Raw genomic sequence first — 18,012 nt, forward strand, 5'->3', positions numbered from 1 at the left:
TAGCCGTGCTCTCAAAATATAGATCGCGCAATAACGAGTATTTTTCATTGACAGAATCCAATTTAGTCACATGTCCCCGCGAGCTTATGCAGTCTAATATATTTTAATCAGATTCTCCTCCAGAGAAAAATGTTAAATAAAAATTATATCTCATCGATCACTTAAATTTTCACCAGTATGCTGCTAAATAGCATACAGTATGAAAAACTGAATATATAATCGCGAATAAAAATGCAATATTTTAAAATATATTGTATCAGAAACTATATGTGTGTATCACTTTGTCCTACGATATTTTCTTTATCAATAATTGTTCTTTAAAATATTTATAGTTCCTTTGAACAAGAGTTCTAAGAAGAGTTTTGCCTTTTAAAAGTAAAAAATATTATTTAAAATCAAATAAACATTAGCAAATCTCTTTGTAAATCTCTTACATAAACATTAAAATAATTGTTTGAAAAATTGTACAATTATTTTCATCATCTGAGCTCTTTGGAAACAAAAAATGTAAATATTCAGAATGCTTCAATACCAGAATTATTTCGTAATAAGCAGAATTGTCGAAAATCGAGTGGCATTTTACTTCGATATGTTTAAGTAAGAGATTTGATAGTCTTTATTTAGTTTTAGTTAATCTTTTAAATTTTTAAAAGGAAGAACTCTTAATTATTTGTGAGTTCCACAAAATAAGACGCTTCACACACTCTATACCACTACAGAAATATTATAAAATAAACAATTTTTCACTCACCGATACGATGCAATAGCGGAATTGTAATGCACAGCATATTGATCTGAAAACAAAATATTCAAATTATGTATATACATAGTGTAGTGCTTAGATGATTTTAAAATTAGCTAGATAAAGATGAAATAAAAATATGTAAATTCATTTTAAATAAAATAAAGATGATTTTGTTTTAAATATAGATAAAAGATAAAATTATATGGCGATTTATCTAGATACTTTTCTAGATTCTAAATAATAATTTTTAAACTGCTTATGTGAACACAGATATAAAAGAATGTAAATTAAAAAAGGAATATAAAAATATATGTATTCATATTTTTATTTATAAATTTTTATCGCTTACTGCGTAAGTTCTACTATTTAAGTATTTTTATGTGTTATGATTCTAAACCAAAATTATCTGAAAATTACTCTAGATAATTTAATAAAGATACTTAATACTTTTTTTCATCTAAAGTACAAATATAGATAATACATATTTTTATTTCTATATAAAGATAAGATAACGCCAAAGTTTTATCAAGATAATCATTTATATACATTTTTGTAGATAACAGCAAACATTGCGTGTGTGTGTGTGTGTGTGTACAGAATGTCTGGAAACAATCAAAACAAACAATACAGTTTAGAAAAAAATATTTATAATTTGCATACCTCACAGTTGCCCCACTGTCGCCCGATGCCTCCCTGGGCCTTCTCCTCCTCTCTTGGTCCTTCGTTGCACTCACGACACTCGCGAAAACGAATAATTACGATCGTCCGGCACTTTACACAGCACTCCCAACACGACGCGTGAATCGCAATGTTACCTGTAACAAATAAAATGCATACATATATTAGAATAATCTTAGTTTATATTATAACATACACAGTTTAAATATGTAAGTTAAAATTAATTAAACATTTTTTTATTTAATCGCCAGAACTATTTTGTTTAAAATTTAAACTATCAAGAACTCCAGAACACTATTGAAAGTAAAGCCAAAACTTTCAATTATTTATGATTTTCCATTAAGCAACATTATTATTTTAAAATTTAATTAGCAAAGTAACGCTTTATTAATATTTTTTGACGGAAATCAGCTGATTAAAAATAGATTAATATTTTTGACAGAAATCAACTGATAACTGTCAAAAATGTTAATCGAATGTATAAAGTATTATGATAAATTATTTACACACACACGTAAAAGAGTCTTCAGTGATTCAAAATGGATGTGATTCAGAATTCTATCAACTATAATATATTTGAAAATTAATATGATTTATTTATAATAATTACCAAACAAATAATTTATAAATTATAAATATTATGATTAAATATAATTAATATTAAATAATTAAAAATATATACAACATTAAATATTTTTGTTTAATTTTATTATAATCATTACCTAATATAATTAATGTATTTTTTAATTAAAATTATTATATTTTTTATTAAAATTTATTAATATATAAAAATAATATTTAAGAATGTTTATGTACTATTTTTCACATGTATAAAAAAGTATATAAAAACATTTACATGACTTGATTACTGTATAAATAACATCCTTAATCTTATTTTGATACAATGTCTCTGTAATGTCGACACATTGTCTTATCTCACATTACGCGGCTGATAGTAACAAAATATTTACATGACCAACTAAAGTGCTAACGACTCGGATCAATGATCAAAGATAATACTTGTCTTACTCAGGTATAAATGTCTATCTGTATTGATTTTCTTTCTATTAGCATCCTCTAAAAACAAATAAATCCGCTAAAAAATTATATTATTTATGCATTTTGACAATTTTTTAAAATAAATAATTTATATTACAATAAGAATATTGTAATATAAATTATTTATTTTAAAAAATTATTTTAAAAAATATAGGTACAATAAAATATATCACCAAAATATATCGAAAGAATTAAAAATATTCTAATGATCGAGTTTAATTTAAAAAAATCATATTATGCGTGAAATAGAAAGAGGATAAATAATATGTGTATAAATTAAAAATAATAAAAAATTGATATTCTATATTTTATAACAATTATTATTTTTTATTACATAATTATTATTTTTTAATTAAATATATATAAGTGTCTATGTTCTTTAATTCCTCTAATTTAATATTTAATTTTTAAAAAATCCTAGCTAAAAATTTTATTTACGAAAAAATTTGTATTAAACATTTAATTATTATAGAAAACTTTTTTATTGAGAAATTCGATCTTGATAATATATGTATATGTATATCGAGGAACAAGTTCTTGTGTACGTCAAGATCATAATTGTCGAAATACTATGTTAAAAACATTTATTCTTTTCTTTCATCACGTAGAATGACATCACGTAGAATGTCTTCTAGCGGTACAGACATCAAATGCGTAAGTAGATTTGATGTTTTCATAATACCCAGGAACGAGAACGATTTCTTTGCTAATATGGATCGAAACATTCACTTTTGTAATTTGCATCTTTTGATTATTTAATTAATTAAAATTTACTCAATAATAATTCGCAAATAAAATTTTTCACACATACACACATAATTCAATCTTGTATGACTATAAGCATAATGCATATAATAATTTTCTTATATACTAAACACGAATGAAGTAGACATTATATTATAATGCCAATCTAGATGATCAATCACTATCAAATTATTAAAAAAGGTTCTTCATCAATTATGCATAAAATATTATTAAATATTATTAATTTATCTATTATTGGCATTACATACGTACATTCAAATTTATTAAATAATATTATTACGAATTATATATTATGTATTTTTATAAATTATTTTAATTTTTTAATTTATATATTAATAGCTTCAATATATAGATTTAATTTATTTTAAAAAATGGACATATATTTATATGTATATACATACGTGTGTGCATGTATTATATAAATAAGTAAATGTATGTACATTTTTAATTACATTAAATCTTTTATATTAAAGCTATTAATATAAAAATTAAAATTAAAATATAATTTATAAAAATACATACTTAATATCTAATGTAATATATAAAAATAATTGTATTTTTTATATGGAATAATAAAATAATTACTATATTTTAAACCGCAATTAAATACGCATAAAAATGCGTTGAAAGAAGCTGTATGTTGCTGCAAGTAGTGATACACATTTCTTAGAAACTACATATCGCGAAAGATGAATCGGTCACGTCACAAAAGGATAATCTTTCTGGAAGCCAAGGTGTTTCGGTTCATCATGATAAAAAATGATTTATCTTATACTAGTTAATCTAATATAAGATATTTCACTTAAAGATTTCCTTGAAATTTTCAATATATTTCATATTTAATCTTTAATATTTTTTGATAAATTTTAAATCAATCTTTTCCGACATCAATTATATTTTTTATAAAAAAAAGTTTAAAAAAAGCACAGATCTCTACACGTGCCTGTTGAAAAAATTATTATGCAAAGAAGGGTTGCTTTTTAATGCGCATATATTTATTGATTAACAGAAGAGTTTGATTGTTTATCATTTTCTTTATATTGAGAAAAACAATTATCTTAAAATATATTGTATGCACTTTTTTCTGCAATAAAAAATTTTAATTATTTTGAATCGTTTTTATTGCCTGCAATATATACATATAATGTCATCAGTTATATAAAATTTTTATTTTTTACATAAAATACTTTAAACTTTGATTTCTATTCACATATTTAATACTTTTTAACGTATAAGACGGGCAACAAGAGCCAAATCGCGGATGACAATGCGTTATCCTAACGAAACTAAATAATTTTTCGTTAGAATTAAATACCGGTGCACAAGGCACCAAATTTTTACTTGGACACGGCCAAGATTTTAAATATGAAATAATCTCATATTTTGAGATTTAATTTCAATACCCCTTTTAACCCCCCTACGGAAAATAAATAAATGAATGCAAGAGAAAAATATAGATCCGAAAATCGCTGAATCGGGAATCGAACCCGAGACCTTTCGCTTGCCGGGCGACTGCTCTTCCAGCTGAGCTATTCAGATCCTTTCGATTCTATACTTTTCTCTGTTATATATATTAATCTTGGTAAACAAACGCATTTTTTAAGCCAGCGTGTATCAAATATGAGAGTTTTAACAAGGCTCTGTAATATAAATATAAATTTAACGTATAAGACGGGCAACAAGAGCCAAATCGCGGATGACAATGCGTTATCCTAACGAAACTAAATAATTTTTCGTTAGAATTAAATACCGGTGCACAAGGCACCAAATTTTTACTTGGACACGGCCAAGATTTTAAATATGAAATAATCTCATATTTTGAGATTTAATTTCAATACCCCTTTTAACCCCCCTACGGAAAATAAATAAATGAATGCAAGAGAAAAATATAGATCCGAAAATCGCTGAATCGGGAATCGAACCCGAGACCTTTCGCTTGCCGGGCGACTGCTCTTCCAGCTGAGCTATTCAGATCCTTTCGATTCTATACTTTTCTCTGTTATATATATTAATCTTGGTAAACAAACGCATTTTTTAAGCCAGCGTGTATCAAATATGAGAGTTTTAACAAGGCTCTGTAATATAAATATAAATTTAACGTATAAGACGGGCAACAAGAGCCAAATCGCGGATGACAATGCGTTATCCTAACGAAACTAAATAATTTTTCGTTAGAATTAAATACCGGTGCACAAGGCACCAAATTTTTACTTGGACACGGCCAAGATTTTAAATATGAAATAATCTCATATTTTGAGATTTAATTTCAATACCCCTTTTAACCCCCCTACGGAAAATAAATAAATGAATGCAAGAGAAAAATATAGATCCGAAAATCGCTGAATCGGGAATCGAACCCGAGACCTTTCGCTTGCCGGGCGACTGCTCTTCCAGCTGAGCTATTCAGATCCTTTCGATTCTATACTTTTCTCTGTTATATATATTAATCTTGGTAAACAAACGCATTTTTTAAGCCAGCGTGTATCAAATATGAGAGTTTTAACAAGGCTCTGTAATATAAATATAAATTTAACGTATAAGACGGGCAACAAGAGCCAAATCGCGGATGACAATGCGTTATCCTAACGAAACTAAATAATTTTTCGTTAGAATTAAATACCGGTGCACAAGGCACCAAATTTTTACTTGGACACGGCCAAGATTTTAAATATGAAATAATCTCATATTTTGAGATTTAATTTCAATACCCCTTTTAACCCCCCTACGGAAAATAAATAAATGAATGCAAGAGAAAAATATAGATCCGAAAATCGCTGAATCGGGAATCGAACCCGAGACCTTTCGCTTGCCGGGCGACTGCTCTTCCAGCTGAGCTATTCAGATCCTTTCGATTCTATACTTTTCTCTGTTATATATATTAATCTTGGTAAACAAACGCATTTTTTAAGCCAGCGTGTATCAAATATGAGAGTTTTAACAAGGCTCTGTAATATAAATATAAATTTAACGTATAAGACGGGCAACAAGAGCCAAATCGCGGATGACAATGCGTTATCCTAACGAAACTAAATAATTTTTCGTTAGAATTAAATACCGGTGCACAAGGCACCAAATTTTTACTTGGACACGGCCAAGATTTTAAATATAAAATAATCTTATATTTTGAGATTTAATTTTAATACCCCTTTTAACCCCCCTACGGAAAATAAATAAATGAATGCAAGAGAAAAATATAGATCCGAAAATCGCTGAATCGGGAATCGAACCCGAGACCTTTCGCTTGCCGGGCGACTGCTCTTCCAGCTAAGCTATTCAGATCCTTTCGATTCTATACTTTTCTCTGTTATATATATTAATCTTGGTAAACAAACGCATTTTTTAAGCCAGCGTGTATCAAATATGAGAGTTTTAACAAGGCTCTGTAATATAAATATAAATTTAACGTATAAGACGGGCAACAAGAGCCAAATCGCGGATGACAATGCGTTATCCTAACGAAACTAAAATAATTTTTCGTTAGAATTAAATACCGGTGCACAAGGCACCAAATTTTTACTTGGACACGGCCAAGATTTTAAATATGAAATAATCTCATATTTTGAGATTTAATTTCAATACCCCTTTTAACCCCCCTACGGAAAATAAATAAATGAATGCAAGAGAAAAATATAGATCCGAAAATCGCTGAATCGGGAATCGAACCCGAGACCTTTCGCTTGCCGGGCGACTGCTTTTCCAGCTGAGCTATTCAGATCCTTTCGATTCTATACTTTTCACTGTTATATATATTAATCTTGGTAAACAAACGCATTTTTTAAGCCAGCGTGTATCAAATATGAGAGTTTTAACAAGGCTCTGTAATATAAATATAAATTTAACGTATAAGACGGGCAACAAGAGCCAAATCGCGGATGACAATGCGTTATCCTAACGAAACTAAATAATTTTTCGTTAGAATTAAATACCTGTGCACAAGGCACCAAATTTTTACTTGGACACGGCCAAGATATAAAATTGGAATAATCTCTACAAGAGATTTTTAATTCCATGTATCCCCTATTCCCCCTAAAGAATTAAAGTGCGAGAGAAAAATATAGATCCGAAAGTCGCAGAATCGGGAATCGAACCCGAGACCTTTCGCTTGCCGGGCGACTGCTCTTCCAACTGAGCTATTCAGATCCTTTCGATTCTATACTTTTCTCTGTTATATATATTAATGTTGGTAAATAAACGCCTTTAAGCCAGCGTGTATAAATTAAGAGTTTAACTAGGCTCTGTAATATATAAATATAAATTTAACATATATAAGATAGGCAATAAGAGCCAAATCGCGGATGACAGTGCGTTATTCTAAACGAAACTAAATTTTTTCGTTAGAATTAAATACCTGTGCACAAGGCACCAAATTTTTACTTGGACACGGCCAAGATATAAAATTGGAATAATCTCTACAAGAGATTTTTAATTCCATGTATCCCCTATTCCCCCTAAAGAATTAAAGTGCGAGAGAAAAATATAGATCCGAAAGTCGCAGAATCGGGAATCGAACCCGAGACCTTTCGCTTGCCGGGCGACTGCTCTTCCAACTGAGCTATTCAGATCCTTTCGATTCTATACTTTTCTCTGTTATATATATTAATGTTGGTAAATAAACGCCTTTAAGCCAGCGTGTATAAATTAAGAGTTTAACTAGGCTCTGTAATATATAAATATAAATTTAACATATATAAGATAGGCAATAAGAGCCAAATCGCGGATGACAGTGCGTTATTCTAAACGAAACTAAATTTTTTCGTTAGAATTAAATACCTGTGCACAAGGCACCAAATTTTTACTTGGACACGGCCAAGATATAAAATTGGAATAATCTCTACAAGAGATTTTTAATTCCATGTATCCCCTATTCCCCCTAAAGAATTAAAGTGCGAGAGAAAAATATAGATCCGAAAGTCGCAGAATCGGGAATCGAACCCGAGACCTTTCGCTTGCCGGGCGACTGCTCTTCCAACTGAGCTATTCAGATCCTTTCGATTCTATACTTTTCTCTGTTATATATATTAATGTTGGTAAATAAACGCCTTTAAGCCAGCGTGTATAAATTAAGAGTTTAACTAGGCTCTGTAATATATAAATATAAATTTAACATATATAAGATAGGCAATAAGAGCCAAATCGCGGATGACAGTGCGTTATTCTAAACGAAACTAAATTTTTTCGTTAGAATTAAATACCTCAGTTGGAAGAGCAGTCGCCCGGCAAGCGAAAGGTCTCGGGTTCGATTCCCGATTCTGCGACTTTCGGATCTATATTTTTCTCTCGCACTTTAATTCTTTAGGGGGAATAGGGGATACATGGAATTAAAAATCTCTTGTAGAGATTATTCCAATTTTATATCTTGGCCGTGTCCAAGTAAAAATTTGGTGCCTTGTGCACAGGTATTTAATTCTAACGAAAAAATTTAGTTTCGTTTAGAATAACGTACTGTCATCCGCGATTTGGCTCTTATTGCCTATCTTATATATGTTAAATTTATATTTATATATTACAGAGCCTAGTTAAACTCTTAATTTATACACGCTGGCTTAAAGGCGTTTATTTACCAACATTAATATATATAACAGAGAAAAGTATAGAATCGAAAGGATCTGAATAGCTCAGTTGGAAGAGCAGTCGCCCGGCAAGCGAAAGGTCTCGGGTTCGATTCCCGATTCTGCGACTTTCGGATCTATATTTTTCTCTCGCACTTTAATTCTTTAGGGGGAATAGGGGATACATGGAATTAAAAATCTCTTGTAGAGATTATTCCAATTTTATATCTTGGCCGTGTCCAAGTAAAAATTTGGTGCCTTGTGCACAGGTATTTAATTCTAACGAAAAAATTTAGTTTCGTTTAGAATAACGCACTGTCATCCGCGATTTGGCTCTTATTGCCTATCTTATATATGTTAAATTTATATTTAATTATTACTGTTATATTATTTGATGTTACAAATTTAAGAAATCAGTTTTCTTTCTTTTATATTTATACACTTAATATTCTAAATATTTTGTACATTTTAATTTCCTTTGCCGATTAGTATAATTAAGACCAGAAAAGTCTCGGTTTTCTCACGCGACTCTCGCGACTTTTAAATCCGGAATTCGGTTCGGATCTCGCTTTATATACACCAAAAATGATAACGCACTCACCTGCGCAGTGTACAATCACGGCACTTTCTCCCGCGACGAGACCCGGAAGAAAAATCTTGACAACGGAGCGCCCACGTGTGCCCAACCTGCTCCACCTTTGAGATACATCGACTCGAGATTCGAGATAAGTCAAAGCACGCGAAACATAGGACACACGCGTACTTTACTATCGACAGATAACGCGCGGCTACTTATCGACACCCGAAATATGCACACAAAAAAGAGGAGAAAACCAATAATGACACATAACACCTGTTGCGCGATCATCACAGACTGAACAGGCCCATTAAATTCGCCATACTGAAGATCTGGCATCTCGCAAGAATCGTATTCGACGCGCCATCTCGCGTCGATTGTCCGACACTAAATGTGCTGCGAAAATACATGGTGCTTTGCATCTATGCAATTTATTTGTTTGACGCAGACGAAAAATATATTTATTATAATATATTTATGACATATGTTATTAATATTCTGAGATTTTTTTTCTATATATTGTTTATATGTATATATTTAATATATTATTTGAAATTATTGATTGTAATAATTAATTAAAATTATACATATATAATGTATATGATTTATTAAAATTGCTTCAACAAAATAAATAATAAAATAATTAATTTAACTCACATTTTTCGACTATTCTCCGAATTACGAGGGCGACTTCCTCCACGACGCACTCGGAATCGCCGATGTTCCACAATTGAGAAATATATAACAATGGCGACGCGACCTTTGTCATACTCGACCTGCGATTTTCGCGAAAATTACGAGCCTAGTTCGCGGAATGATACTCCGACACGACGATGCGAGAGTACGAGCAGAAACACGTAAACGCCCGCTTGAAATGCGATCGACGACGCGGAAAAACTCGGAAAATTTCGCGTCGAAAGCGCGACGATAATTCCCGCGATCCGGCCTCGTAAACTTGCGCGCGCGAACTTTCGGCGGGCCCGAGCCGGAGCTGTGACGTCACGCGAATGTTAGATTGTGTTCAAAAATGTATTCAGCTAGTGTTCCTTGAATATTTATATTATTATTATTATTATTTATATATTATTATTATTTATATTTATATAATATAAATCAAAAATATAAATATAAATAATAATAATAATAATATAAATATAAATAATAATAATATAAATATAAATTTTTACTTTTTAAAAATATTTCTATTTCAAGGGACACTATATTCAGGGTGAAGCGCTCGACCAATCAGAACGAAGAGATCCTCGGTCTCCGATTGGTCGGTCGAGTTTCGCATTTTGACAGACGGATTTCCGAACGCGATCCTGAAGTTTCTTTCGACGTAAAACTGGCATAAATGTCAGCACGTAGTAGGACGGTGTATATAACCCGCGTGTAGTGCAACAGACGGAGCGATATTAAAAGTAAAATCATCGCGAAGAAAGATGGTGGTGACAGTGGCTTCCGTACGTCAACAACTCACAAATCTGGCGCATTCCGGCGGTTCACACAAAGATCAGGCCGAGAAGTAAGTTTCGTAGAAAATCGCAAATCGATTCTCCCTCGTTCGCGAATCAACTTAATTCTTCTGTTTAGGTATCGTTCAACTTTGGACATGATATTGTTGTCTTCCGGCGAAGAACTAGTCGATGCCCTGAAGACGTTTATCGAAGCAAGTATGTTATTTTTATTCTACTACTAGTGTGTCTTGAAAAAATCCTGGGAACGATTGTGACGCCTTCTCCTCGACAAAAATTCTTTTGATCTCAATTATCATAGATAGGTTATAAAAAGATTTTTACAATTTTCTAGGAGATATTTTATGTGTGCACATGTGTCTCTAGAGATGCGGAATAGCTATTATTATCTCATCGATTTTGACAGTATTATGTAGTTTGAATTAAATACGAAAATGACAGGATTAATAATTGTTAATAATTAATTTGTTGTTAAAATTCAATCATTTTAATTATTTTTTTATAGCATTCAGGCAACGTTTGTAGTCACATGTTTTCACACATTTTTCCCAAATATACATATCTATACAGTTACCGTTGCTAAAATACATTTATATACAATTTTATTGAAATTAATGACTTATTAGCTATTCCACATAATTATCTCTATCTGTAATAGAGTTGTAATAACATATTGAGTTACTCATCATGATAATTTGACATTAAATTAACATTTTTGTGTTATATGTAATCAGTTTTCTCTCTAACATATATATATATATATATATATAAAACTACTACGAAAATCTCAACTATTTAATTCGACATTACGATGCAAATATTTGACATTATTTTTATGTATATATTCCAAAATTAGAAAAACATGTATAGATAAATTTTTATTCTAGTTGTGAATGAAAATGTGAGCTTGGTGATTTCGAGGCAAGTTCTGACTGATGTTAGCAGCCGTTTATTATTTTTACCTGATGAGATATCAAAAGCTGTTTCACATTACACATTAGATAAGGTAAGTCATTATTATTCTATTGGTAATAAAATGATAAGAAAATAAATATATAATTTAAATATTATATAGAAAACATATTTCTCTCCCTTAATTAAAATCTTTTACATGTATGCAGGTTCAGCCACGTGTAATTTCCTTCGAAGAACAAGTAGCTAGTATAAGACAACACTTAGCTGATATTTATGAACGTAATCAGAATTGGCGAGAAGCTGCAAACGTTTTAGTCGGTATACCATTGGAAACAGGACAAAAGTAATGACATTTATCAATTAAGATCTACAAATATTTATACATATTTATCACATTGATGAAATTAATTCGTTTCAGGCAATATACCATTGATTACAAACTCGAGACTTATCTTAAAATTGCTAGATTATATTAGAAGATGATGATCCAGTTCAAGCTGAAGCGTTTATCAACCGAGCGTCACTTTTGCAGGTAATTTCTTTTGTTTTTTTTTTTTGTAAATTTACTTACAAGCGTGATAATTATCTCATTCTTTCTGTATTGTTTGTAGGCCGAGTCTAAAAAATGAACAACTACAAATCTATTATAAAGTCTGCTATGCAAGAGTACTAGATTATAGAAGAAAGTTTATAGAAGCTGCTCAAAGATACAATGAATTGTCATATAGATCTATTATTCATGAAGACGAACGCATGACTGCTCTTAGAAACGCATTAATTTGCACAGTATTAGCTTCTGCAGGTGAGTGATTCATTAAAATTAATCAGAGTTGAGTAAATTAATTATTTTATTAAATTAAAAGTTAAATTTAAAATTAATGACAAAATTAAATTAATTGTGTTAAAAGTTGCATCAATGAAAAACTAACTTATTTAAAAGTTGAGTTAAGATTAAATTAAATTAAAAGTTAATTTTTAAAAACATTAAATTAGAATGTCAATTAAAAAATTTTAAATTTAATATTTTATTTATTAATTTGATTTTTCTATATATATGAATGTATTTTTTTCTTTCTAACTACAATTATGAAAAAGATAAAAACTAATAGTATCTTTATTTATTTCATTATACTAAGAATTGATGTACATCATAAAAAATGATGCTTTTATTAAAATTTAATCATTATTGAAAATTGTCCAATATTTAAGATTTTATAGAAAAAATAATGTAATTCAAAAATGACAAAATATTTAACTTAGAAAAAAAGTTAATAAGTTTAAGTTTTAAAAATAATTAGTTAAAATTAAAAAGTAATTTATTTTAAATTAAACTAAGTTAAAGTTATTAACTTTTTATTTATTTATTAAATAAAATATTTAATATTTTTCCCAAACTCTTGTTTACATCATTCTTATATTACAGGACAACAGAGAAGTCGAATGTTGGCACCCTATTCAAGGACGAACGTTGCCAGCAACTTCCGGCTTATTCGATCCTTGAGAAATGTATCTGGATCGTATCATTCGGCGTTCGGAATTGCAAGAATTCGAAGCGTTATTGCAACCTCATCAGAAAGCATGCACCATCGATGGATTAGGCTCCACCATACTCGATCGTGCCGTCATTGAGCATAACTTGTTATCAGCTAGTAAATTGTATAACAACATTTCGTTCGAAGAATTGGGCGCATTGTTGGATATCCCACCCACTAAAGCGGAAAAGATCGCCAGCCAAATGATCACCGAAAGCAGAATGAATGGATATATCGATCAGATAGATTCTATAGTACATTTTGAAAGTGAGTTGTCTGCTGAACCTTTTCTAGATATTAAAGCTCCTGACTCTTTGCCGCATGTTAGATTATGATACGTCAGAGACGAGAAAGCACTGAAAATTCTTAGATGCCATTTTTAAATATATATATATATATATATATGTATATATTAATACATAAATATTTAATATGTTAAATTTTATATACATATAAAATACAATTTTATATATATATATATATATATATATATATATATTAAATATATATTAAAAATTATAAGCCATTTTAATGAAAAGATATTTCGAAATGGTATCTAAGAATTTTTAGTGTATTTTCTCGCTTCTGACGTCACAATTCCAATATGCTTGGCGAGAAGCCAGGAGCCTGAAAAGTCTCACATCATCTCTCTCATTTCTTTTTTTCTACACAGCGCGCGAAACCTTACCGACGTGGGACAAGCAAATACAATCGCTGTGTTACCAAGTAAATCAAATAATCGAAAAGATAGCTCAAACCGAACCGGAATGGATCGCGAAAGCAATGGACGATCAGATGGTGCATTAATATAGATTTTCTTTAATACGGAAGAATCATTATCGTCGCGCGAGAGTAAGAGAATTTCATTTATAATAATAATTGTATATTAATTCTATAACAGAGAATCAGAGCCAAAATAATAATCATTTATAATTAATAGCTCATTCTTCAAACGCAAATATTGTCCGATATGCACGTTGTTCATTGTATTTATTTTCTATAATATAACATCTTTCGTTAAATTTTTCAGAAGTATATCCACATTGTTTTTTAAAGGATTAATAAGTAAATATATGTTTAAGATATCTTAAACGCATATTAAAACTTTACATTCTTAAAACTTTACAATATCAGGTTCTAGTATTTCGTTAACACTTATTATTAAAAATGGAACTAATAAAAGATCAATAAAATTTATCATAACACAAATAAATGTAAGTTTATTTAAAGGAAACGTTTTAAAAAAATTACTTGTTTCAGTCAACTCAAATAAAATCATTGTATATGATAAAAAAATAATGTAAATTCTTGTAAATAAATCACATTTACATTTCGTACAATGTTCTTTACTAAACACACAAATAATTTATAATAAATAATTGTTGAGAGGAAAAACTACACATATATATATATATATATATATATATATATATATATATATATCTATTTCTATTTCTATTTCATAAATATTATTCCCTATATAAAATAAAGCAGTGGAATTACAAGTAACTATACGGTTATTGTGTCTTTTGAATATATGATCATTCCTTATCACATGTGTGATAGAACAATCTTATAAGAAGGAATAATATCTAAGGCAAACATCGTAATTAAACTGGCAGTATTCCCCTTTATACACAAGAAACAAGGAAACTGTTTCTTTCTTGCAATAGGAGACTGACCTGAATAATTTTTCACAATTATAATCTGTACATGTATACATATATAATTGCATTATTATTTATATGAATTAGAAGGCATCGTATATGTTTATATAAGTGACAGTACTAAATAAAAAAATGCATATACATTTACCATCAATCATACTGTGTTAATACTATTGGGGTGTAATTGCATACAAATATACATGTTGTGCATTCTAAAATCTGATACTATCTCTATCAAAAGATAAAAGTCATACTTTGTAATGATAAATAATTGATACTTTGCTGAAATGATATAAGATATTACTAGACACTTTTTATTACATCTTTTAAATTTATAGTATTGATGAATAAATCAATACTCTATATTATTTAATTCGAAAAATATATAAAAGAATAATATTGTCAATATATTATGATTATATATGAACATGTATTAGAGAAAACCAAAATTTTATATGTACAGAGTTTATTACCGAATTTTCTAAACCATGCCAGTATGTACGAGTAAAAATAAGGAAAAATATCTGAAATCTATAATTGTTTTGTTATAAAGTAATATATATATATATATATATATATAAGAGAACCTATAATTGCTCCATCATAAAAAGTTATAACTAAAATATGTGGCTTTAAAGAAATAATTGAATTTCCTTTTATTAGTTATACAGAATAGAATACCATGAACGATATTTAATATATATTTAATATTATATATATTAATTTACTTTAATATATATATATATATATATATATAGATATATATATAATAATTTTTAATATATATTATATTCAATATATATATATATTTTTTTTTAATTATTTATATGTAACATTATTTTATTTAAAATTTTTTTAAAATTTTAAAAATTAAAAATTTTTTTTTTGTTTTTTTTTTTTAATTGTTTTTTTTTGATCACTTTATTTCCCCAAAACCAAATTTAAAAGGGCTTCACTAATTTTTTTTGTTAAAGAGTCCTGTTCGTTTAAAAATTCGATAAAAAGCTGCGCCAAATGTACGAAAATAGTTCCATTAAATTATAATTTTTTTATATTGATATAAAGGGCCCAAAATTTTTTTAAAAATTTTTTAAAGAAACAATAATGCCCCTTAAAAAAAATTTATTTTTTATGTTGCAAAAAACAATTAAATAATATCGTTAATTGGGTTTTATTTTTCTAATTTAAATTTTTATAAAAAAATTTTAAATTTTTAAAAAAACCCTTATATTATTTTTTTTTTTTTTTTGTCCCATTTTTTGTTAAAATTTTTTAATAAAATATTTGGGGGGGGCCCCTTTTTCCCTTTTGGTTTAAAATTTTTTTTTTATTATTTTTTTCCTTTTTTTTCTCGTAAAGTACTAGCTAAAAAAATTTTGGGAATCTTGGGGGAAATGTTTTTCTAACATATATTTACTTGTATATACATACATAAAAGAGAGAAGTAAAAAAATTAAGGTTCGCAATTTAAATTTTTTTTTTAAAAAATTTTTTTTTTTACAAAAAAATTTCCCTCTCCTTTAGGTTTCATTTTTTTTTCTTTTCGATACATCTCCCTTTTTTTTAAACCCTTGCTAAGCCCGGGGAAAATGCATAAACCAAATTTTTGGGCAGTGAAAAAACTTGCTTTCTTTTAAAAACCCCTTTTTATTTAGGGAAAAATGGCTTTTGGGGGGCAAAGGGGGGGGTTTTACTTTTTTCACCAAAAAATTTTTGGGGGCCCAAAAAAATCCCAAAATTTAAATTTTTTGGGGAAAAAAGTTTTGAGAATGGGGTCTAGAAAATTAAACTTTTTTCAAAAAAAAATTTTTTAAAAAATTTATGGGTTTGGAAACCTTTTTTTAAATTTTTTACTTCCCTCAAAAATATATAATAAAAATCCTTCAATATAAAGTTTTAATTTATTTTTTGGGGAAACATTTTTAAACTTTTTTTATTTTAATCGAAAAAGGGGATTTTTTTTTTTTTTTTTCAATTATTGCACAATTTTCCCCTTTTTTCAAAATTTTTAATATACGATTTACCCCTTTTAAAATTTTTAAAAAATTTTTTATTTTGGAAATGTTGAATTTAAAAATTTAACTTTGATACAAAAAATCATTAATATTAGGAGGAAAAATTTTCTGATGATGTTGGGTTTAAAAAATTTTTGGATCAAAATTTTTTTAATAAATTATTTTTTTAATAAAATTTAATAAAAGTTAAAAAGAAAAATATAAAATATTGAAGCTGAATTAACGTAGGGAAAATTGAATTCTTTAAAAAAAATTTAAAAATTTAAAATTTAAAAAAAAAATAATTTAATCAAATTTCCCCTTGGGCGTTTTTTTATATTAGCAAAATTCTTCTCACATTTCCCTTCCCAAAAACCTCAATCTTTTCCCAAAAAACAATTTTACAATTCAATAAAGTTTTTTTAAAAAAAAACAAATTTTCAGATTAAAAAAAATTATTTCTCTGAATATTACCTGACCCCTTTTGGGGTTTATGAAAGGATGATCCAGGAACTTTAGCTTGAAAAAAAAAATATTGTGGGACTAAATGAAATTTCATACAAAAAATTTTGGGGGGTTGGGGGAATTTTTATTTTTATTTAAATGTTATCACCAATATTCATTTTCTTTGAAATTTTTGTATAATTAATCTATTTTTTTTAACCTAATTTTCAAAAAAGGGGGTTTTTCCCCCTCTTTTATAAGACCAATTTTGTCTATACGGAAAGGGAAATTTTATTTTAAGCAAAGGGGGGCCCCAATTTTTTCCCAAAGGGCCCCAAAAAATTTATTTTTATTGGGATAAATTTTTTGCTGTTTTGTATAAAATTTTTTTGTAATGAACGTATTTTTAAGGGGAATGTCTTGGGCCCCCCGGGGCCCCAAAAATTTTGGGGCCCCCAAACCCCAAATTTTTGGGGACAAGGGGTTTTAGAAAAACAAGGTTACACCGTAAACAATATTTTTTTTTAGCATGTTTTTAAATTAGTATTTCTTTATATGTAAAAATTAATTTTTTAATATTTAAAACTATTTAAATTTATTTTAAATTTATTT

The 18,012-nt window shown here is 28.3% G+C and overlaps 1 protein-coding gene and 1 pseudogene across 3 annotated transcripts; one reads left to right on the plus strand and one right to left on the minus strand.

Annotated features, from left to right (window-relative positions):
- Positions 1-696: 696 nt before the first annotated feature.
- On the minus strand, positions 697-10,322 carry LOC114941295 (uncharacterized). 2 transcript variants are annotated; one of them, XR_014925690.1, is made up of 3 exons: positions 9,398-9,775; positions 1,406-1,560; positions 697-794 (listed from the first exon to the last, which is right to left on the minus strand). XR_014925690.1 is itself a non-coding variant. In XM_029316228.2 (3 exons), the coding sequence occupies exons 1-3, from the start codon at positions 10,140-10,142 to the stop codon at positions 744-746; spliced, it is 318 nt and encodes a 105-aa protein (XP_029172061.2). In that variant the 5' UTR covers positions 10,143-10,322; the 3' UTR covers positions 697-743. The 2 variants fall into 2 exon arrangements, 1 of the variants encoding a protein (XP_029172061.2); XM_029316228.2 differs by lacking the exon at positions 9,398-9,775 and adding an exon at positions 10,031-10,322.
- Positions 10,323-10,698: 376 nt separating this feature from the next.
- Positions 10,699-14,533, plus strand: LOC114941283 (COP9 signalosome complex subunit 4-like; annotated as a pseudogene). Its single transcript, XR_014925688.1, has 8 exons — positions 10,699-10,898; positions 10,967-11,046; positions 11,736-11,854; positions 11,970-12,106; positions 12,182-12,296; positions 12,377-12,565; positions 13,187-13,562; positions 13,969-14,533. The product of XR_014925688.1 is annotated as a COP9 signalosome complex subunit 4-like (transcript).
- The last annotated feature ends 3,479 nt before the right edge of the window (positions 14,534-18,012 follow it).

Source organism: Nylanderia fulva, unplaced genomic scaffold (assembly GCF_048542155.1).
Source record: "Nylanderia fulva isolate GAGA-0341 unplaced genomic scaffold, ASM4854215v1 Scaffold497, whole genome shotgun sequence".
NCBI classification, from domain to species: domain Eukaryota; kingdom Metazoa; phylum Arthropoda; class Insecta; order Hymenoptera; family Formicidae; genus Nylanderia; species Nylanderia fulva.